The sequence below is a fragment of the Mobula birostris genome, chromosome 20 (genome assembly GCF_030028105.1).
Source record: "Mobula birostris isolate sMobBir1 chromosome 20, sMobBir1.hap1, whole genome shotgun sequence".
Lineage (NCBI taxonomy): Eukaryota > Metazoa > Chordata > Chondrichthyes > Myliobatiformes > Myliobatidae > Mobula > Mobula birostris.
In genome coordinates, this window is record NC_092389.1 from 45,969,362 (window position 1) to 45,994,218 (window position 24,857).

A 24,857-nucleotide genomic window follows, 5' to 3' on the forward strand; every position below is an offset into this window, starting at 1 on the left:
AAAGAGTGCAGAGAAGGTTTACAAGGATGTTGCCGGGATTTGAGAAACTCAGTTACAGAGAAAGGTTGAATAGGTTAGGACTTTATTCCCTGGAGTGCAGAAGAATGAGGAGAGAGTTGATAGAGGTATATAAAATTATGATGGGTATAGATAGAGTGAATGCAAGCAGGCTTTTTCCACTGAGGCAAGGGGAGAAAAAAAACCAGAGGACATGGGTTAATGGTGAAGGGGGAAAAGTTTAAAGGGAACACTGGGGGGGGGGCGCTTCTTCACACAGAGAGTGGTGGGAGTGCGGAATGAGCTGCCAGACAAGGTGATAAATGCGGGTTCTTCTTTAACATTTAAGAATAAATTGGACAGATACATGGATGGGAGGTGTATGGAGGGATATGGTCTGTGTGTAGGTCAGTGGGACTAGGCAGAAAATGGTTTGGCACAGCCAAGAAGGGCCAAAAGGCCTGTTTCTGTGCTGTAGTTTTTCTATGGTTTCTATGACCAAAACATATGTGCCAGTGTAGCTATCACACTGACTATTAACATTCGGAAATATTTTGGACAGTCTCTCCTTTGTCAAGTAATAATGATGTACAATTTTAAATTGAATTAAAGAATGACTGGCGCAAATCGAAGAAGAATTAACCAACTTCAAAATTCGCAACCAATCCTCTGTTATCAAGGTCATGTTAAGTTCTCTTTCCCAATCTTGCTTAATCTTAAATAGGGGATAATTATCCTGTTGTAATAGTGAATTATAAATTTTCCCGTTAAAACCTTTCACTAAAGGGTTCATTTTTAAAATAGCGTCTAACAGGTCAGAATCTTGATATATGGAAAATTACTTAAATATTCTTGTAAAAAATGTCTGACCTGAAGATAATGCAAAAAGTGTGAGTATGAAAGAGAGTATTTAGTTACTAATTTCTCAAAGGACATCAATCGGCTCTCTTGAAACAAATCCATAAAGGAATAAATTCCTTTTGCTCCAAAGGGATAAGGTAGGATCACTAAGTGAAGGTTTAAATAAATAGTTTCGATAAATTAAACTAAGAAGGTTAAATTTTCTAAGATTAAAAAACTTACGAAACCGGTACCAAATTCGTAATGACTGCTTAATCATAGGATTTATATTTAAAATAGAAATTTTGGCTAGTTGTACAGGTAAAGAAGCTCCTAATAACGAACTTAAGTAAAATTGTTTCACAGCTTTCAATTCCAAGTCAACCCATGGTGGTCGTTCATTTTTATCAGTCCAATATAACCAAGACCACGCATAGCGTATATTAACCGCCCAATGATACATTCTTAAATTAGGCAAAGCAAGACCTCCATCCTTCTTTAATTTTTTTAAATGACATTTTCCTTGGTCTTTTATTATTCCAAACAAAAGATGAAATAATGGAATCAACCTGATCAAAAAACTTCTTAGTTAAAAAAATAGGAATATTTTGAAATACATATAAAAAATTTTGGTAAGATCATCATTTTAACTGCATGAATTCCACCAACTAACGAAAGTGTAAGAGGATTCCATCTAGAAAATAATTGCTTCGTAAAATCCACTAATGGAACTAAATTAGCTCTATAAAGGTCTCCATAATTTTTAGTGATGATAATACCTAAATATTTAAAAGAATCCGTAACTTTAAAAGGAATATCATATATAAAAGCAGAATCATTTAAAGGAAATAATTCACTTTTATGCAGGTTTAATTTATATCCTGAAAACATTCCAAATTCACTTAATAATTTCAATAAACTAGGAATAGATTCTTCAGGATTCGAAATCCTGATTTCGATGCTGATGATCTAAGAGATCATCAGCATAAAGGGAGATCTTTTAAATAAACCCATTTATGGAAATTTCTTGAGTATCCTTACCTTCACGAAGTGCAATAGCCCTTTAGGTTCCAGCACCAAATTAAATAACAAAGGACTTAACGGACATCCTTGTCTCGTACCCCGTGAAAGTCGAAAAAAGGGGGATCTACAATTATTAATAATCACAGTGGCAATAGGGCTTTTATATATCATTCTAATCCACTTATTAAAAGTAGTACCAAAGCTAAATTTCTCTAAAACGTTAAATAAATATTTCCATTCAACTCTATCAAATGCCTTTTCAGCATCAAGAGAAACAACACATTGGGGAGTTTTCGAGGGGGATGAGTTATATAGCATTTAACAGTCTCCAAGTGTTAGAAAAAGAATATCGGCCTCTTATCCTGAACGCTAAAAAGAGGGCGTTTAGAGATGGACATAGAGGAGCTGAGGGCAATACAGAGGGACCTGAAAGCCAGGATCAGGGAGGCTAAAGACAGGTACAGGAGGAAGATTGAGTGGGAACTCCAGCAGAACAACATGACAGAGGTCTGGAGGGGGATGAGGACCATCACTGGGTTTCGGCAAACTAGCAACAGAGGAGCTGAAGGCAGTGTGGACAGGGCCAACGAACTTAACCTGTTCTTTAACAGATTTGACATTGTGACCCCTGCCCATCCCCCACATGAGCCATCTGTTGTCGGCCCCCAACCAACATATATTCCACTCTCCCCTCCTACCCCTTCTCACAGTCCCCCACCCTGCTCTCATGATTATACCCCTCCCCCACGCGAAACCACCACGGTGGGCTTCACAGCTGAACAGGTGAGAAGACAGCTGAAACGTCTCAACCCAAGCAAGGCTGCAGGACTGGATGGTGTCAGTACCAGGGTGCTCAAAGCCTGTACCCCTCAGCTATGTGGAGTACTTCACCATGTATTCAACATGAGCCTGAGGCTCCGGAGGGTTCCTGTGCTGTGGAAGATGTCCTGCCTCGTTCCTGTGCCAAAGACGCCGCGCCCCAGCGGCCTCAATGACTACAGACCGGTGGCATTGACCTCCCATATCATGAAGACCCTGGAGAGACTTGTTCTGGAGCTGTTCCGGCCTATGGTTAGGCCACACTCAGATCCCCGCCAGTTCGCCTACCAGCCCCAACTAGGAGTTGAGGATGCCGTCGCCTACCTGTGTCTATGCCCACCTGGACAAGTCAGCGAGCACTGTGAGCGTCATGTTTTTTGACTTCTCCAGTGTGTTCAACACCATCCGCCCTGCTCTGCTGGGGGAGAAGCTGACAGCGATGCAGGTGGATGCTTCCCTGGTATCATGGATTCTTGATTACCTGACTGGCAGACCACAGTACGTGTGCTTGCAACACTGTGTGTCCGACAGAGTGATCAGCAGCACTGGGGCTCCTCAGGGGACTGTCTTGTCTCCCTTTCTCTTCACCATTTACACCTTGAACTTCAAATACTGCACAGAGTCTTGTCATCTTCAGAAGTTTTCTGATGACTCTGCCATAGTTGGATGCATCAGCAAGGGAGGTGAGGCTGAGTACAGGGCTACGGTAGGAAACTTTGTCACATGGTGTGAACAGAATTATCTGCAGCTTAATGTGAAAAAGACTAAGGAGCTGGTGGTAGACCTGAGGAGAGCTAAGGTACCGGTGACTCGTTTCCATCCGGGGGTCAGTGTGGACATGGTGGAGGATTACAAGTACCTGGGGATACGAATTGACAATAAACTGGACTGGTCTAAGAACACTGAGGCTGTCTACAAGAAGGGTCAGAGCCGTCTCTACTTCCTGAGGAGACTGGGGTCCTTTAACTTCTGCCGGACGATGCTGAGGATGTTCTACGAGTCTGTGGTGGCCAGTGCGATCATGTTTGCTGTTGTGTGCTGGGGCAGCAGGCTGAGGGTAGCAGACACTAACAGAATCAACAAACTCATTTGTAAGGCCAGTGATATTGTGGAGATGGAACTGGACACTCTCACGGTGGTGTCTGAAAAGAGGATGCTGTCTAAGTTGCATGTCATTTTGGACAATGTCTCCCATCCACTACATCAGGAACTTGTTGGGCACAGGAGTACATTCAGCCAGAGACTCATTCCTCCGAGATGCAGCACAGAGCATCTTAGGAAGTCATTCCTGCCTGTGGCCATCAAACTTTACAACTCCTCCCTTGGAGGGTCAGACACCCTGAGCCGATAAGCTGGTCCTGGACTTATTTCATAATTTACTTGCATAATTTATATATTACTATTTAACTATTTAAGGTTCTATTACTACTTATTATAACGAAAACCAATTTCCCCAGGATCAATAGAGTATGACTATGACTATGACTTATAAAACCTGTTTGGTCCTGAAAAATAATTTTAGCTAGTATATTCTCCAACTGATTAGCCATTATTTTTGAAAGAATTTTGGCATCTACATTTAATAATGAGATAGGTCTATATGAAGCACAATCCGTAGGGTCTTTATCTTTCTTGAGAATTAAAGAAGTAGAAGCTTCATAAAATGTAGAAGGTAACTGTCCTAACAAAAAAGAATCTTTAAGCATTTCCAACATATAAGGAGTAAGCAAATTTTGAACTTTTTTTATAAAATCCTACAGAAGAACCATCTAGTCCAGGAGCTTTACCAGATTACATTGAAAAACAAGCTTTCTGAATTTCTCTTTCAGTAAAAGGAGTATCAAGAATTTGTTGATCTTGAACAGATATTCTAGGAAAATCAATCTTTTGTAAAAAGGCATTCATTTAGAAGGATCGGCTGGAAATTGAGATTTATAGAGTTCACTGTAATAGTCTTGAAAAATTTTATTAATATCTTCATAGTTACAAGCTAAACTGCCATCTCCCTTACGAATTTTTAAAATTTGTCTCTTAAGCTCTAACTGCTTTTAGTTGGGATGCTAGTAGTTATTACTTTTATCTCCAAACACATAAAATTTACTTTTTAATTTAAGCAATTCTTTTTCAATAGGCTAAGTTAATAATAAATTATATAGTGATTGAAGTTCAACCCTTTGTTTAAATAAATCAATATTAGGAGAAACTGCACAAGTCTTATCCAAGTCTTTAATTTGTTTTGAAATCCTATCCAACTCTATTTTTGTCTGTTTCTTAAGCTTAGCCAAGTAGGAGATTATCTGACCTCGCAAATACGTTTTAAATGTATCCCATATAATCAAATTCGACACATCTCCCGCATTATTAAAAAGAAAAAAATCTTTTATTTGAATCTCTATAAATTTGACAAAGTCTGAACTTTGTAATAAGTTTTCTGGAAAACGCCAAGGCAAGTTTACATTACTAACATCATTCAATTCAAAAATTAAGCTTAAAGGTGCATGATCCGAGACAGCAATAGAACAATATTCACATTTCAGGACTTTGGACGAAAATCTGAAATCAGCTATAAAATAATCAATTCGCGAGTATTTTTTATGGACATGTGTGAATAAAAAGAATAATCTCTATCATTAGGATGTAGATTTCTCCAGATTTCTATCAAACCATAATCAATTAAAAAGGAATTAATAAGTGATGCTGAACAACTCAGAAGCTGCTGAGTGGTTGAACTCTTGACAATCACAGGGTTTAAACAACAGTTGAAGTCACCTCCCATCAGCAGCATATATTCATTTAAGTCTGGTAATAAACCGAATACATATTTAAAAAAAGAAGGATCATCTACATTAAGTGCATATAGATTAATCAAGACAATTTTTCTATTCCAAATTGTTCCTTTAATAATTAAAAATCTACCATTGATATCTGAGACGATATCTTCTTGGATAAATAAAATATTAGATTTAATAAAAATAGATACTCCCTTTGTTTTATTTTGACAAGTAGCATGATACTGAAGGCCCTTCCACGTTTTAAAAAACCTATTTTGGTCGCCCATTCTGATATGCGTTTCTTGAACAAAAATTATATCGGGCTGGAATCGGTTAATAATTTTAAAGGTCTTCTCTTGCTTAATAGGGTGATTCCAGCCACGTACTTTCCAACTAATAGTGTTTATCTGTTTAGTAACCGTAGAATATTGTTTTAAACACAAAAATACACACATACCATCATGGGCTAATCAAAGATGGCGGTGATGAGTATAACCATATAGAAAACACGCATGCTCCAGAGCTCCATAACGGGAAAAAACCTGTAATAAACCCCAAAATGCAAAAAAACCCCGAATCCTCCCACCATCCCAAAAGGTAGAAATCCGGCAAAAAGGAAGGAAAAAGCCGGAATGCCTCCCCAAAGAGAAGAGGAAAAGCAGAACTCCGCGTGCGGCTCAATATAAATAGTGATTTAAAAGTTTTTCTCCCAATTCCCCCCCTCCTCTTTACAAAGAAATCAGATGACCCTAAGATACCAGAGAAGCAGAAAAAAGATGGTTATAGTTAATCATTGAAAATAAACTAGGAGTGCAAAAACAGTCTCCAGAAGCGTCAAGACAACGCTATTAAACCTAAACAATACAATCTCTAACAAGAAAAAGACACCATTATTCCTTTAGCTTACTACCCAACTTTAACAAAGGAAAGTAAAGCTAATTATCTATTCTAAACACTCTTCACTATATAAGAAAGAGTCTGTATAAACTATGAAAGCTATCACTTAATTAATAGAAGAAAAGGAAGAAAGAAGCAGATAATCAAACCAGTTAATAACCTGTCCACTGTGTTAGTTCACTCCATATACCAAACAGACTTCAAAAAAGTCATTCATTAGTCAAACCAAGAAGTTCACCTCTTCTTGAAATAGTTCATTGATCAAAGGAAATCTTCAGCATATCAAAAATCTTCAAAGCCTGTTTTCTTTCAGAAAATTATTCAGCAACCCAAATATCCTTTATGCGACAGCCGACTCCACGATTTAAAGTCCAATGCCGCTTAGGGATCCAAAAACTCACGAGGTGCAGAATCGTTAGGAAATAATTTTAGTCTAGCGGGGTAGCGAAGCAATGGAAAAAATCCCTTTGCATGAGCAATTTTCATCGCTGGACAAATTTGATCCGCTGTTCCATAACTTCCCGTGGATAGTCTTCATAAAAATGGATCTTGGAACCGTTAAATTTAAGAACTCTCTGTTTCCTTGCACATTTTATGATTTGATCTTTAACTTTAAAGCAAAGAAAGTTGACCAAAATAAGCCAAGGTTTACCTGAAATCTGAGAATTCGAAATGAAAATTCTATGAGCTCTTTCAACATCGGGAGGTTGAGGGAGAATATCTGGAAACAAAGATTAAAACAAATTGGCAAAATTGTCCAATAAATTCCCACTCTGAGGATTTTCCTTTAGTCCGATAATTCGTATATTATTCCGACGAGACTTCGCCTCCAAATCGACAATTTTACTTTGTGCCTGTTCCAAGCGGGTTGAAATATCCACAGTTTGATGTTTCGACTCTTTACAGTCAGTATTCAAGGAAATAATATTTTCCTCAATAGTCTGACAACTCTGTCGGAACGACTTCAACTCAAAAGTGTTATTGTCTGTTTTGTTGTCGAGAGCCATCAACGCACGTTCCAAACGCTCAGCCCAGACAGGCATATCTTCCGATTTTTCTTTCAAAGTTTTTCCCTTTCCATTGCTGGATTCAAGAGGCTGCTTTCCACTTCTTAAAGGATATGACATCATGACAACTATTTCCCTCTAAGATCCGAGAAATAAAAGTTAAAAATTCAAGGTTTAAACTGGGGAAAAGGAGAAATTAAAGGCAGCCGCAAAATTTATGTATTACTCCATCGAGCCGCAGGCGAAGGTCCGCCAGTCAGTGTTGAACTCAACGTAGGACTGCCTTAGGGACTCCAGCTAAGGATTTTTTTCAGGGTTTACTCCTGAAGCCTTCCCCATGAGTGGGTGTAGTTGCAGGCAGAGGAGGATGAGGTCAGAGTTTTTCCTCTCCCGGAAGAATTGCCAACCACAGCTGATGAGCCCCATCTTCTTTAGCTCTTTATCTTTTCCACCTATCATATCCTAGCTTCTTACTTCAGCCCCCTTCCCCACCCACCCATCTTCATCTCACCAGGTCTCACTTATCATCTGCCAGCTTGTACACCTTTCCATCCTGGCTTCTGCCCGCTTCCTTTCTTATCCTGATTAAGGATCTCATCTCAAAACGTTGAATGTTTATTCCTCTCCATGGATACTGTGTGACCCGCAGTGGTCCTCCAACATTTTGCGTGTGTGGCTCTGAATTTCCAGCATCTGCAGAATCTCTTATGATTTACAGTTTTCTTTTCTTTTTGAACAACATGTTATTGAGAAGATAAGAAAGGGACATGCAAGCAAAGTAATGAGATAATTAAAGTATCATTAGTCACAACCTAATTGAATTTATCTAATCTAATTGAACTGATGTAATTGGGTGCCAGGGTAATGTAGCCGTTAGCATGACACTATACCAGCTCAGGGTGTTGGACTTCGGAGTTCAATACGATGTTCTCTGTGAGGAGTATGTACGTTCTCCCAGTGTGGAATGTGTGCATTTCCTCCCACAGTGAAAAGATTACCCGTTAGTAGGTTAATTGGCCTTTGTAACTGCTTTCTGGCATTTTCTCTGCATTGAGCGGCTAATCAGCAAGAGGTAGTACGTAAAAAGGGCTACCGTTCAATGTCTGCGTGCAAGCAGAGCGACTTTGGCTCATCAGGCAGGGCGAGGTAAAGGCTCTGGTTGGTTTCGCTCTTACTGTTCTTATTTGTTCCTTCCTCATGTATTGGGCATAGTAGTTCAGTGACAGTGTTTTGTACTCTGTGTGGGACGTGGGAAGTCTGAACGTATCTGCACCAGGTGCACTGAGTTGCAGCTCCTGAGAGAACATGTTAAGGAACTGGAGCTGCATCTCAATGACCTTGGACTCGTGCGGGAGAATAAGGAGGTGATAGACAGGAGCCTGGAGGGAGGTAGTCACCTCTAGATTGTAGGAGACAGGTGAGAGTCAGGAGAAGGAGGGGAAATACACAGCCAGTGCAAAGTACACCTGTAGCCATTCCCCTCAATAAGAGATATCTAACTTTGGATGTTATTGAGGGGGATGACCTACCGGGGGAAGCCACAGTGACCGGGTGAAGAGGAGATAGGGGAAGTGTTGATAGGAGATTCCATACATAGTCAGAGGAACAGACACGAGATTCTGTGGGTGTTATAGAGACACCTAGGGGGGATGTTGCCTTCCTGGAGCCAGGTTCAGGGATGTCTTGGACTGGCTCCATGACATTTGCAAGAGTGAGGGTGAGCACCCAGAAGTCTTGGTACATATTGGCATCAATGACATAGGTAGGTAAGTTGAGAGGTCCTGAAGAGAGATTTTAAGGAGCTAGGTAGAAAGCTGAAAAACAGGACCTCCAGGATAGTAATCTCTAGATTGCTGTTCATGCTACATGCCAATCAGGGTAAGAATAGGATGATTTGGCAAGTGAATGCGTGGCTGAGGAACTGATACAGGGGGCGGGGTTCTGACTGGTGGATCATTGGGATCTCTTCTGGGGAAGATGCAATCTGTACAAAAGGAATCGGTTACCCGTGAACCCGAGGAGTCTGAGACTCTTGTGGCACCTTTGCTAGAGTTGTTCAGGAGAGTTTAAACTAATTTGGCAGCAGAATGGGAACTGGAGTATAGTGCTGAGGATGAGGTGCTTGGTTTACAAACAAAGCCAGTGAGTAGTGAGATTTCTAGCAAGGACAGGCTGGTGATAGGGCAAAATTGCCGTCAACAGGATGAGTTGCAATGTAAAAGGCAAACAAAATCGAAAAGGGTGAATACAGGACTGAAGGTGTTGTCTATGAATGTGCACAGTATACGGGAATAAGGTGGATGAACTTGTAGCACAGTTACAGGTTGACACGTATGATGTTTTAGGCCTCACTGAATCATGGCTAAAAGAAGATTATAGCTCGGAGCTTAATGTCCAAGGATACACATTGTTCCAAAAGGATGGGCAAGAAGGCAGAAGGGGTGGCATTGCTCTGTGGGTAAAATATGAAATCAAATCATTTGAAAGAGATGACATAGGGTCAGAAGGTGTAAAATCTTGGTGAATAGAATGAAGGAACTGCAAGGGTAAAAAGACTGTGATGGGAGTTATATGCAGACCTCAAACTGATAGAAAATGAAGGCCAAGAGCAACGTTACAATAGGAATGGGGGATTTCAGTATGCAAGTAGATTGGGAAAATCAGGCTGGTGCTAGATCCCAAGAGGGGGAATTTCTAGAATGCCTATGAATTGGCTTTTTAGAGCAACTTGTGGTTGCGAGTCTGGACTGGGTGTTGTGCAATTAACCAATAGGGCTTAAGGGAAAAGAACCCTTAGAGGAAAGTGATAGTCATAGTCATACTTTATTGATCCCGGGGGAAATTGGTTTTCATTGCAGTTGCACCATAAATAATAAATAGTAATAGAACCATAAATAGTTAAATAGTAAAATGTAAATTATGCTAATAAATTATGAAATAAGTCCAGGACCAGCCTATTGGCTCAGGGTGTCTGACCCTCCAAGGGAGGAGTTGTAAAGTTTGATGGCCACAGGCAGGAATGACTTCCTATGACGCTCTGTGCTGCATCTCAGTGGAATGAGTCTCTGGCTGAATGTACTCCTGTGCCCACCCAGTACATTATATAGTGGATGGGTGACATTGACCAAGATGGCATGCAGCTTAGACAGCATCCTCTTTTCAGACACCACCGTGAGAGAGTCCAGTTCCATCCCCACAACATCACTGGCCTTACAAATAAGTTTGTTGATTCTGTTGGTGTCTGCCACCCTCAGCCTGCTGCCCCAGCACACAACAGCAAACATGATAACACTGGCCACCACAGACTCGTAGAACATCCTCAGCATCGCCCGGCAGATGTTAAAGGACCTCAGTCTCCTCAGGAAATAGAGACGGCTCTGACCCTTCTTGTAGACAGCCTCAGTGTTCTTTGACCAGTTCAGTTTATTGTCAATATGTATCCCCAGGTATTTCTAATCCTCCACCATGTCCACACTGACCCCCGGATGGAAACAGGGGTCACCGGTACCTTAGCTCTCCTCAGGTCTACCACCAGCTCCTTAGTCTTTTTCACATTAAGCCGTAGATAATTCTGCTCACACCATGTGACAAAGTTTCCTACCGTAGCCCTGTACTCAGCCTCACCTCCCTTGCTGATGCATCCAGCTATGGCAGAGTCATCTGAAAACTTCTGAAGATGACAAGACTCTGTGCAGTAGTTGAAGTCTGAGGTGTAAATGGTGAAGAGAAAGGGAGACAAGGCAGTCCCCTGTGGAGTCCCAGTGCTGCTGATCACTCTGTCGGACACACAGTGTTGCAAACAAACGTACTGTGGTTCTGCCAGTCAAGAATCCATGACACCAGGGAAGCATCCACCTGCATCGCTGTCAGCTTCTCCCCCAGCAGAGCAGAGCGGATGGTGTTGAACGCACTGGAGAAGTCAAAAAACATGACCCTCACAGTGCTAGCTGGCTTGTCCAGGTGGGCGTAGGCATGGTTCAGCAGGTAGACGATGGCATCCTCAACTCCTAGTTGGGACTGGTAGGCGAACTGGAGGGGATCTAAGTGTGGCTTGACCATAGGCCGGAGCAGCTCCAGAATAGGTGTCTCCAGGGTCTTCATGATGTGGGAGGTCAATGCCACCGATCATAATATAATTGAATTCACTGTGAAATTTGAGAGGGAGAAGCTAAAGTCAGATGTATCAGTATAACAGTGGAGTAAAGGGAATTACAGAGGCATGAAAGAAGAGTTGGCCAGAACTGATTGGAAAAGAACACTGGCAGGGATGACAGCAGAGCAACAATGGCTGGAATTTCTGGAAGCAATTCAGCAGGCACAGGATATGTAGATCCCAAAGAGAAAGAAGTATTCTAAAGGAAAGATGACACAACCGTGGTTAACAAGAGAAGTCAAAGCCAACATAAGTGCCAAAGAGAGTGTATATAATAGAACAAAAATTAGTGGGAAGTTAAAGGGTTGGGAAACTTTTAAAAACCAACAAAAGGCACCGAAAAAGACATTAAAAAGGTAAAGATGGAATCAGAAAGTACGCTAGCCAAAGAGGATACCAAAAGTTTCTTCAGATGCATAAAGTGTAAAAGGGAGGGGGGAGTGGATATCAGAGCGCCGGAAGAATGGTGGTGGAGAGGTGGTAATGGGGGACAAAGAAATGGCAGACAAACTGACTAATTATTTTCCATCCATCTTCACTGTGTATGGTAGAAATTCCAGGAGTCAGGGTTCATAAAGTACGTGAAGTTACCATAACTAGAGAGAAGGTTCTTGGGAAACCGAAAGGTCTGAAGGTAAATGAAGTCACCTGGACCAGATGGTATACACGAAGGGTTCTAAAAGAGTTGGCTGAAGTGATTGTGGTGAAATTAGTAATGTTCTTTCAAGAATCACTGGATTCTGGAATGGTTCCGGATGACTGGAAAATTGCAACTCTTCAAGAAGGGACAGAGGCAGAAGAAAGGAAATTATAGGTCAGTCAGCCTGACCTCAGTGGTTGGGAAAATGTTGGAGTCGATTGTCAAGGGTGTGGTTTTGGGGTACTGGAAGCATATGATAATAAGCTGTAGTCAGGGTGGTTTCTTCAAGGGAAGATCTTGCCTGACAAATCTGTTGGAATGCTTTGAAGAACTAATAAGCAGGATAGACAAAGGGGAATCGCTTGATGTTGTGTACTTGGATTTTCAGAAGGCCTTTAACCCATGAGGCTGCTTCATTAGCTACAAACCCATGGTACTACAGGAGAGATTCTAGCATAGATAACGCAGTGGCTGATAGGCAGGAGGCAAAGAGCCTTTTCTGGTTGGCTGCTGGTGAATAGTGGTGTTCCAAAGTGTTGGGACCGATTCTTTTTGTGTTATATGTTAATGATTTGGATAATGGAATTGATGGCTTTGTTGCAAAGTTTGCAGACGATTTGAAGATAGGTGGATGTGCAGGTAGTTTTGAGGAAGAAGAGGGGGTACTTAGACAGACAAGGAGAATGGGCAAAGAAAAGGCAGATGGAATACAATGTTGGAAACTATGTGGTCATGCACATTGGTAGAAGAAATGAAAGGGCTGACTATTTTCTAAATGGAGAGAAAATACAAAAATCTGAGGTGCAAAGGGACTTGGGAGTCATGTGCAGGATTCCATAAAGGTTAATTTGCAAGTTGAATCTGTGCTGAGGAAGGCAAATGCAACATTAGCATTCATTTCAAGAGGACTAGAATATAAAAGCTAGGATGTAATGTTGAGACTTTATAAAGCACTGATGAGGCCTCACTGGGAGTATTGTGAGCAGTTTTGAGCCCCTTATCTTAGAAAGGATATGCTGCAACTGCAGAGGGTTCAAAGGATGTTCATGATAATGGTTCCAGGATTGAATGGCTTACCATATGAAAAGCGTTTGATGGCTCTGGACCTATATTCATTAGAATTCAGAAGAATGAGGGGTGGCCTAATTGAAATCTATCGAATGGTGAAAGGCCTTGATCGAGTGGATGTGGAGAGAATGTTTCTGATGTTGGGAGAGTCTAAGACCAGAGGATGCAGCCTCAGAATAGAGGGGTGTCTGTTTAGAACGGAGATGAGGAATTTCTTCAGTCAGAGTGGTGATTCTGTAGAATTCTTCACCACAGGTAGCTCCGGAGGCCAAGTCTTTATGTATATTTGAGGCAGAGTCTGATAGATTTTTGATTGGTCAACACATGAAGGGATGCGGGGAAGCAGGAGATTGATGTTGAAAGGAAAAATGGATCAGCCATGATGAAATGATGGAGCAGACTTTATGGGCCAAATGGCCAAATTCTGTTCCTATTTCTTATGGTGTTATGTAAGTTGTGCTGTGATGAGGCTAGAGTTAAATGGGGGTTGCTGGGCACTGTGGCTCAAAGGACCAGAAGGGCATGTTCTGCACTCTATCTGTAAATAAGGAAAGAAGATTAGACAGGAATGTGGAAGCCAAGTCATGAACTAAAATTGAAATACAATTAGGCATGATCTAATTGATCTTCTGATCCTAGATCTTACGAAGGTAAAGAGGGTTTGAGGGGTCACGATTGATTGACTATCTCTGACCTTTCTTTGCAGGTTGACACAGCAGCAGTAGTCAACTTTCTGGAGACAGCAGGTTTGAAACTCAGACAGCTCTTTGTGACGTACAACATTCACCAGCACAACATCTTGAATGCCATTATGGTAAGGTTACCTTGTGCTCAGGGGGTGGGCAATGGGATGGAGCTGCAGGATCCCACAATAATTGGGTTGTGCCATGGGAAGGAAGGGATGAACTGAGAGGACACCGGGGTTTCCTGCCTCTTCTCCCCCCCCATTTGTGAAATTTACCAGCAGTGTTGCAGATGAAGGGCCCAAAGTATTGTTGAGGTTCTCCACCACCCATTCCACAATCGCTTTGACCCACTACCAACAGGAAGGAGGTACAGGAGCATCAGGACTAGGGATGCCAAACTAGGTAACCGCTTCTTTCCTGAGGCTGTGAGACTAATGAATACCCTGTCACCACTGAGCTTTTGTCACTCGGACAGAGAGCAGTTTACTGTTTCTTTGTGCTGCATACTACAGTCTTTTTTATATCATATTTTCACTTATTTATGATATATTTTGCTTTGTATCCTGTGTGTGTGTGAGTGATATGTTTTGTGGGTGCACCATGGTCTTGAGAAACGTTATTTCGTTTGGTTGTACAAGGGATCAGCAGTTGAAAAGGTGAGCAGCTTCAGGTTCCTGGGTCTCAACATCACTGAAGATGTGTCTTGGGCCCAACTTATTTGTGCAGTTATGAAGAAGTCACACCTGCAGTCATATTTCATTAGACATTTGAAGAGATCTGGTATGTCACCAAAGACTCTAGCAACCCTACCATCAACCACCCGAGCTACACATTTTCTGAGTTATCTCCAACTCCAGCAAATTTTGATACAGCATTCTGACTAGTTGCATCACCATCTGATATGGAGGGAACCTCCATTGGAAACATCCTCAACACTGTCCTTCCCAGCATTTGGGACATCTTCAAAAGGCAATGCCTCAAAAAGGTGGCATCCATCATTAAAGACCCCATCACCCAGGATATGCTCTCTTCTCATTACTACCATGAGGAAGGAGGTACAGGAGCCTTAAGAAACACACTCAATGTTTTAGGGTCACCTTGTTCTCTTCCACTATCAGATTTCTGAATAATCCATGAACACTGCCTCCAGAATACTGTATCCAACTCTGGTCACCTGCTGTTAGGAAATTTGTGAATGTTCAGTAGCGACCTCCTAGCCACACTCCATCCTGACTTGGAGATACATTACCATTCCTTCAGTGTCACTGGGTCAAGGTCCTGGAACTCCCTCCTCCACTGCACTGTGGGTGTGTTCACATCCCAGGGACTGCAACGATTCAAGAAGACCACGCACCTCCTTGAAGGCAACTAGGGACAGGTAATTAAAAGCTGGCTCAACCTGTGAAGCCCACATCCCTTCAAGATTCAAGTTTTCATTGTAATTCACCCATACACATGTATATCCCCAAACAAAACAGCATTTCTCTGGGACCTCGATGCAAAGTGTAGTACCAACAGTCACACAGCACAAGGCACATATTGCACATAGAATTACATTGTCAGTGAAACATACAGTTACACAAAAACATATGTAGCCAAGCCCCTGGATGTCGTGGCCTGTAGAATGATGGTACATGGGATGTTGTCCCGGAGCCACGTTTCTGGAAGAACAGCCCACAGCAGTTCCACATGTCGCGCAAGTGCAGCTGCAGATGAATGCAGTTCAGCTTGCCTTCCACTGAGCCAACCCTGGAGGACAGCACTGACAGGAGGGACCAGCCCCCACCCCAGCACAATTTCAAGGTTGTTTATTGTAATTTTTCATTACATGAGTGCAAAGGAGAACAAGATGATTGTTACTCCAGATCCAGATCCGATGCAGCATATTTCAAAAAAATAAGAAGCATAAAACACAATGTAAAATGTAAAAGCAATCATAAAAACATATGTACAAGTTTGAGTATCGCCAAATATGTGAGAGCTTGTATACTTATATTAAATGAATATATATATATACACACACACATAAAGCCATGAACACCACCTATTATTCCTTTTATTGTTGGTACTATTTATTTATTTTTGTTATTTATATATTTTTAAATGTTCTTACACTGTATTGCTGTTGCAAACCAACAAATTTCACATCAGATAAGACTTCGGAGCAGAACTAGGCCACTTGGTCCATCGCAGGTGCTGCGGCATTCCATCATGGCTGATTTATTATCCCTCTCGACCCTGTTCTCCTGCTTTCTCCCCATAACTTCTGAGTCAAGGCATCAAGAGCCTACCAACCTCTGCTTTACTTAAGCCCCAACACCCCTACTGGGGCAAAGGCCACTGACAGTAGCTCGCCAGAGTTCTCTGTCCTGCCTCTTGGTTTATCCTTCCTGTCCCAGGGATGGAATCTCTAGAGCTTCCGTTGGTGTTTCAGTAGCACTGCTTTTTTTTTCTCCACAGGATGGGCTTGCTAGCCCCATGCCTAACCCGCCTCCTTTTGCGGTCGGCTTGGGACACTCGTGGTGGAGTTCACTTCCGCTTTAAATGTACCCAATTATTAGGCCTCTATGGCCATCTGTGGCAATGAATTCCACAGACTCATTACCCTCTGACGAAAGAAATTCCTCCTCATCTCTGTACTAAGTAGGTGTCCCTCTAAATTGAGGTTGTGCCCTTCAGTCCTAGACTCCCCCAGTATAGGAAACGTGTCAGTGACAATAAACCTGATTCTGAAACATACAATCTTATTCAAATGTTTTCAGAGGAGAATTTCATCTATATGATCAGATTACAGGTGATTTAAAGTTCAAAGTAAACTTATTATCAAAGTACATATATCATCATATTTATTTATGGCATCCGTTAGTCTCATGAGACCATGGATTTGTGCCTTGGAAGGTTTCCAGGACGCAGGCCTGGGCAAGGTTGTATGGAAGACCAGCAGTTGCCTATGCTGCAAGTCTCCCCTCTCCACGCCACCGATGTTGTCCAAGGGAAGGGCATTAGGACCCATACAGCTTGGCACCGGTGTCGTCGCAGAGCAATGTGTGGTTAAGTGCCTTGCTCAAGGACACATAGGCTGCCTCAGCCAAGGCTCGAACTAGCAACCTTCAAATCACTAGACGAATGCCTTAACCACTTGGCCACACGCCAACACGTCATATACAACCCTGAGATTAATTTTCTTGCAGGCATTCACAGTAAATACAAAGAAAACAATAATACATATCAAAAACATGAGATGAAAAGGCCTTGAAAGTGAGTCCATAGGTTGAAGGGACAGTTCACTATTGGCGTGATTGAAGTTATCCCCTTTGGTTCAAGAGCTTTATTGATGGTTGAGGGGTAATAACTGTTCCTGAACTTGTGGTGAAGGTCCTGAGGTTCTTGTAACTCCTTCCTGATGGCAGCAGCAAGAAGAGAGCATGCCCTGGATGGTGGGGGTCCTTGATGATAGATGGTGCTTTCCTACGATAGTGCTCTGTGCAGATGTGCTCAATGGTGGCCAGGACTTTACCCACGATGGACTATCTCTGTAAAGTTACTGGAGAGGTGTTTTGATATAGGTGAGATCCAATCTTCCAATTAGCTGACAATCACCATGTTTTATTTGATGTCTTTATGCAGCTGGTTGGTATTTGGTCCAGTTTGCTAACAATTTCATTCACCTAATCTGTGTGCTCCTGTCTCCTAGTCTGGCTGCTGCACTGAACTCAGAGTACTGGAGATCAACTCCGAGATCAAGCAGACTAATCCCTTCTTCCTGTTGTGCATTGAGATGCTACAGACTGGCTGCCCCAAACTACAGGTGCTTGGGGTGTTGAGGGTGATGGCACTGTAACGTCGCAGTTAGTGTAATGTAATTACAATGCTAGTGACTCGGGTTCAACTCCCACCACTGTCTGTATGGAGTTTCTGTAGCATTGTGGGTTTCCTCTGGGTGCTCTGGTTCCTCCCATATTCTGAAGACGTATGGGTTAGTGGGTTAATTAGTCACAGGAGTCTAATTGGGTGGTGTGGGCTTGTGTTAAGGTGCTTTATTTCTAATGAAAATAAAATTACTGCCTGTCTATTGAACTCTCTTTCAATGACCCCTCATTCATAAAGAACACCCTTGCCTGTCGATGTACGTTCCACCTACAAAGGCTGAGGGGAGACCTGTTGAAGTTTATAGCAACAAAAGATTCTGCAAGTGCTAGAAATCTTGAGCAATACAAAGAATATGCTGGAGAGACTCAGCAGGTCAGGCAGCATCTATGGAAGGGAATAGAATTATAACATTTGGGCTGAGACCCCTCATCAGATGAAACGTTGATCATTTATTCTGCTCTGTTGATGCTACCTTATCCTTTCAGTTCCTCCAGCATTTGGCATGTGTTGGAAGTTACAAAAATTACAAGGGGTATACAGTATATATAGGGTAGACATCTTCCCCCTCCCCCCTCAGTATTTTTTAACAGGCATCCGTTAGTCTTGTGAGACCATGGATTTGTGCCTTGGAAGGTTTCCAGGGCATAGCCCTGGGCAAGGTTGTATGGAAGACCGGCATTTGCCCATGCTGCAAGTCTCCCCTCTCCACGCCACCGATGCTGTCCAAGGGAAGGGCACTAGGGCCGATACAGCTTGGCACCGGTGTTGTTGCAGAGCAGTGTGTGGTTAAGTGCCTCGCTCAAGGACACAACACGCTGCCTCAGCCAAGGCTCAAACTGGCGACCTTCAGATCACCAGACAAACACCTTAACCACTTGGCCACGCGCCAACAACCCCCCCCCCCCCCGCCCCCCACCAGCATAGAATGTCAAATACCACCAGTTCAGGAACAGTTATTAGCCCTCAACCATCAGGCTCTTGATCAGAATGAGGAAATTTGGCCCATCAAGTCTGTTCTGCCATTCATTCACGGCTGATTTATTTTCCCTCTCAAACCCAGTCTCTTGCATTCTCCCCATAACCCTTGACACCCTGAATAATTAAGTAACTATCAACCTCCACTTTAAATGTACCCAATGACTTAACCTTCATAGCCTTCTATGGTAGTGAATTCCACAGATTGACCACCCTCTGGCAAAAGAAATTCCACCTCTTCTCTGTTTGGAAGTGCCTTCCCTCTTCTCTGAGCCTGCCTGGACTGTTCCACTACTGGAAGCATCCTCTGCACTTTCACTCCATCAAGGCCTTTCAATACTTGATAGGTTTCAGTGAGATCCCTCCCCTAATTATTTCAAATTCCAGCAAGTACAGGTCCAAAGTCATCAAACACTTCTTGTACGTTAACCCTTTCATTTCTGAGATAATTCTCGTAAACCTGCTCTGGAGCCCCTCCAGTGCCAGCACATCCCTTCTCAGATAAGGAGCCCAAAACTGACCAATGCATTATAAAGACTCAGGATTACATCCTTGTTTTTATATTCTAGTCCCCTTGAAATGAATGCTAACATTGTATTTGCCTTCCTTACCACCGACTCAACCTGCAAAGTAAACCTTTAGGGAAATCTGCACAAGTCTCTTCACACCTTTGCTGTTTCAATTTTCTCTCCAGTTAGAAAATAGTCTACACCTTTGTTCCTTCTGTCAAAGTGCATGACCATACACTTCCCTGCCCTATATTCCATCTTCCACTTCTTTACCCACTCTCCTAATCTGTCTAGGTCTTTCTGCAGACTCCCTGATTCCCCAACACTACTTGCCCCTCTGCCTATCTTGGTATGGTCCACAAACTTGGCTACAAAGTGATCAATTGCGTCATACAGCTTAACATATAATACGAAAAGAAGCAGACCTCTGTGGAACACCACAAGTCAATGACAGCCAACCAGAAAAGGCCCCCTTTATTCCCACTCTTTGCTTCCTGCCAGTCAGCCACTGCTCTGTCCATGCTAGTATAGGGTTATGGGCTGAGTGCAGGTCGGTGGGACTAGGTGAGACTAAGAGTTCGGCACGGACTAGAAGGGCCGAGATGGCCTGTTTCCCTGCTGTAATTGTTATATGGTTATATAGTATCTTTCCTGTAACACCATGGGCTCTTCTCGTGTTTAGCAGTCTCAATTGCTCATTATGTTTAGTTTAATTTGGTATTGTGGTTGTCATAGCCATGATAGCTAAAGAGTTTGTGTCTGTGCTGCGTTGTCCTATATTGTAGAAATGCATCACATCACTTTGCATCGAAGCTAAAGAGTTTGTGCCTGTGCTGCGTTGTCCTATATTGTAGAAATGCATCACATCACTTTGCATTGAAGCAAGCCTTTTTGCTCCCGTACTGATCAGGAGGGCTCCCATTGTGTTACTGCCATTTAGCAGCACTTGGCTTGTGATTTTCTATGCTCGGGTGATTCAGGTGCTCAAATCCTTTGATATGTGGAAGTTACTGTCTGTGTTAACTTGCCTCTTTGCAGTAAACCAGCTACCGCCAGTCTTTAACCAATTGTGTCATTTGCTGCAGGTCCTAAGACTGCTGAATCTGGCCTGGTTCCCAAGGGTTTCCACAACGATCGTTTCCCCTGAGGTCGGCTTCTCTGAGTTGGAGGAGCTGTGCTTGGCCACCTCATGCTCGCTGGTCACAGATGAGGTTCTGGTAAAGCTGCTGCACCTGTCGACCAAGCTGCAGAGCTTGGACCTCCGAGGTTGTTATCGGCTCACACCAGCGTCGCTACAGCTTCTGCCCTGCCAAGGTAGGGAGAACGGTCTCTCTCCTCATCTATGTATTTATCTTTATTGTGGTTTTTTTATTATTGTGTTCGTTATCTTAACCGGTCTATAATTCCCCAGTTTCTCTCTCCCTCCTTTTTTAAAAAGTGGGTTTACATTAGCCACCCTCCAATCCTCAGGAACTAGTCCAGAATCTAACGAGTTTTGAAAAATTATCACTAATGCATCCACTATTTCTTGGGCTACTTCCTTAAGCACTCTTGGATGCAGACCATCTGGCCCTGGGGATTTATCTGCCTTCAATCCCTTCAATTTACCTAACACCACTTCCCTACTAACATGTATTTCGCTCAGTTCCTCCATCTCACTGGACCCTCTGTCCCCTACTATTTCTGGAAGATTATTTATGTCCTCCTTCGTGAAGACAGAACCAAAGTAATTATTCAATTGGTCTGCCATGTCCTTGCTCCCCATAATCAATTCACCTGTTTCTGTCTGTAGGGGACCTACATTTGTCTTTACCAGTCTTTTCCTTTTTACATAAGGAAAGTTGGATCTTACTGAATGGTGGAACAGACTTGAGGGGCCGAATGGCCTGCCCCTGACAATCTTATAGCATCTGAGGCTAACGAGCCAAAGTGATTTCTTTTGAAGCTCAGCAGGTCAGGCAGCACGTATGGAAAGGAGTCAACAGTCAACATTTTGGGCCAAGACCCTTCATGAAATGTTGACTATTCCTCTCCTTGGATGCTGCTTGACCTGCTGAGCATAATTTCCAGCATCTATAGAATCTCTTGGGTTCTTACGAAACTCTCTGCTTGTTCCATCACCAGACCTCTCGTGGTTGTTCCTGGGACTAGAGTATAGCACGCTACAGCTGGCTAAGCAGGGCTCACAGCAAATAGCTCTGAAGTGGAGACACTCTTTGGAGGCGTTGGATATCAGTGGCCAGTTCTACAGAGGGAAGGACCTTGAGCTAGCCATGGGAATCCTGGCAGGGACTGAGGGCAATGTCATCCTACGCTCCCTCAACCTGGCGGCGACAAAAGTCACCCTGGATGCTGTCAGGTAGTCATCAGTGTGGTGCTCACCTTTGCTATATTTTAGATCTGAAGTGTGAAAAGACCAGTTAATATCACAGAGACTACAGAACACCACAGCACAGTACAGGCCCTTCAGCCCATGACGTGGTGTGACTTTTTAATGTGCTCTTGAAGATCAATCTAACCCTTCTCTTCCATATAGCCCTCCATTTTTAAACATAGAAGAGTACAACACAGGATCAGGCCCTTCAGCCCACAATGTTTTGCCGAACCAGCTAAAAAGCAGATTAAAAACACCCAAACACTAATCCCTCCTACCTATATAGCATGCCCTGTGCCTCTACCTTCCTCACATCCGTGTACCTGTCCAAGCATCTCTTAAGAGACTCTAATGTATTTGCCTCTACCACCATACCAGGTAGCACATTCCAAGCATCTACGACTCTGAGTAAAAAATCTTACCCCTCACATCCAGTTTGAACCTACCCCCTCACCTTCAAGGCATGTCCTCTGGTATTAAACATTTCAATTCTGAGAAACAGATGCTCTCTGTCTACTCTATCAAAGTCCCTTATAATCTTATTAACTTCTATCAGATCTCCCCACAGCCTCTGCTGCTCCAGAGAAAACAATACACTTATCTAGCTTGTCGTGATAGCACATGCCCTCTAAACCAGGCAGAGTCCTGGTAAACATCTTCTACACCCTCAACATCTTTCCTAGTGGGGCAAACAGAATTGTATGTAATACTCCATGTGGCCTAACCAGAGTTTTATGAAGTTACAACATAACCTCTTGACTTTTGGACTCAGTGCCTTGACTAATAAAAGCAAGCGTTCCATAAGCCGCTTTAACCACCTTAATCGGCCTGTGTAGCTTAATTCTATATTCTCACTGTGTATGACCTCTTCCCCCTTTCTGCCTTGCCTATGTAGTTGGTGCCAATATGCAACAGGACCTCTGGCTGTTCACCCTCCCCATTGAGAATATCTTGCAGATGCTCTGATATGTCCTGGACCCTAGCAACCGGGAGGCAACACACGATCTTGGTGTTTCTTTTGAAGCCACAGAATCTCCTTTCTGTCCCCCCAACTATTGGGTCCCTATAACTACTGCACTGCCTGACTTTACACTTCCCTGTTGAGCCTCAGAGCCGGCCACACACCCACCAGCCTGGCTGCTGCTGCTGTGCCCCAGTGGATGTCTCTCCACCCCCACCCCAACCCCTTGCAGTATCCAAATAGGTATACTTGTTGCTGAGGACAATGGCCACAGGACGCTCTGCACATACTTCCTAATCCTCTTACTCCTCACGGTGGTTACCCATCTACTGTCCGAAGCCTGTACTCTGGGTCTGACTACCTCTTCAAAAGAGTCAGCTTTAATATCTTCAGCCTCCCAAATGATCCCAAGAACATCCAACTCCAGTTCCAGCTCTTTGGCCCAGTCAGTTGGACACTGAAGTTGGGTGCACTTCCTGTAGGTGTAGTCGTCAGGGAAACTGTCAGGTATCCTGAATATCCACATCTGACAGGAGGAGCATTCCATCCTGACTCCTCTCTACTAAAGAAAAGGCTATTTCTTCTCATCTGTGCCTCCGCCTGCATGCGTACACTGAAAACCGTAAAGCCAAAGCCTTCCTATCACTGGCGTACTGGCATCTCTGCTTGACCCTTGATTTTATTTGCAGCTGAGTTTTGTTTTGGCCTCTGATACCAACACTTATCACGTTGTGCTGCCAGTAAAGCCCAGCCTTACCCGAATCTGCTCCTTTTATACTCTTTTTTTTCTCTCTCTCTCCCGACGTCTGTAGCGCTCCAACACTGACACTCACACTCAATGTGCCTGAGCCACCGAAATTTTTTTTCTTTTATTCATGTGGCTATCATAGAGGCTCTTAAATTCCCAAATGTATCTGCCTCTACCACCACCCCACCACCCTGGCAGTGTATTCCATGCACCCACCACTCTGTTTTTTAAAAGAAACTTACCCCTGACATTCCTCAATACTGTTCTCCAATCACCTGAAAATCTTGCCTCCTCAAATTAGCCCTTTCCTCCTGGGAAAGTGTCTCTGGCTGTCCACTTGATCTATGCCTGATATCATCTTGTACACTTTTATCAGGTCACTTCTCATCCTCATTTGCTCCAAAGTGAAAAGCCCTCGCTCACTAGACCTTGCCTCATGTGACATGCTCTCTAATCTAGACAGTGTCCTGGTGAATCTCCTCTGCACCCTCTTTAAAGCTTCCGCATCCTTCCTCTACTGAGGCACCCAGAATTGAACACAATACTCCCCAAGTGTGGTCTAATCAAAGTTCAAAGTAAATTTATGATCAAAGTACATATATATCACTGTATACAACCCTGAGATTCATTATCCTTTTGGCATACTCAGTAACTTCTCTCAGGAAATGTTTCTGTTTGTTGCTTTAGGTCTGTGGAGAGAGGTTTGATTTTTCTCTTTCTCTGTTCTCCAGGGTGGTGGTGAGCTGCTGCTCACAACTCAGCTACCTGAACCTTACATCCTGTTACTGTCTGCCCCGGGACCTGAGGTGCATCTACCGAGGCCAGCATAAGGTCAGCCAGTTGATCAACCGCTTGCTGAGCCGCAGCGTGGGTGAGCAGCAACCCACTGGGGACCACAGGCCGCGGGGAGAGGCTGACAGCTAAAGGCTCTGCTCATTAGACACCAGGAACAGTTGCAGCCCAATGGTAGAAACAAAGGGTGCTGTTTCTTTATGTAGGCGTGCCTTCATAAAGTTTTTATGTAGGATTATGCTCTTTCCTTAAAGTTCAAAGCACTATCAATAAAGAAAGCAAAAAAATATATCGACTGCATTGTGCCGGGGCCTGGGACTGCCGAGATGTATTCTAGGTACAGCTTGGAACTACTCTGGGCTGCGGTCTGCAGCATTTATTGTTCCAAGCCAAACCTGGGCTGAAGTCAATTTGCTGCAAAATACTGAAAAGAGTTCCTGATTCCTGATCTACATCTTGAGCAGACCATATGTTGTGCTCTGAGCCTGCAGTTTGCCTGCCTTGTGAGGGAGCTGGGCAGACGTTGCAAGGCAGATGCAATTCATAAAGGAAGCTTGGGCAAGTCGGATGTTAAGGGGGGCAGGTTTGACCAGTTGAGGGTTTCCTGAGGCAATACGTGATCATGAACTGCAGCGTGACAGTGAGAGGTGATCTCCCGCTCTCAGACCAGCGAACTGGTTCACGCTTCATCAGTCACTAAATGTAAACTACACCTTGACTGTGGAGA

General features: G+C 43.2%; 1 protein-coding gene across 1 annotated transcript in view; it reads left to right on the forward strand.

The window, feature by feature from the left end:
• Positions 1-24,359, forward strand: part of LOC140184959 (F-box/LRR-repeat protein 6-like) — a gene marked incomplete at its 5' end in the record, with an annotated part of 57,633 nt that extends 33,274 nt beyond the window's left edge. The window contains 5 exons of the mRNA XM_072238201.1: positions 13,922-14,029; positions 17,596-17,709; positions 20,341-20,569; positions 21,380-21,614; positions 24,070-24,359. Of these exons, the coding sequence (XP_072094302.1) occupies positions 13,922-14,029; positions 17,596-17,709; positions 20,341-20,569; positions 21,380-21,614; positions 24,070-24,262 (879 nt within the window). The remainder of the gene's footprint in view (positions 1-13,921; positions 14,030-17,595; positions 17,710-20,340; positions 20,570-21,379; positions 21,615-24,069) is intronic.
• Positions 24,360-24,857: the final 498 nt, after the last annotated feature.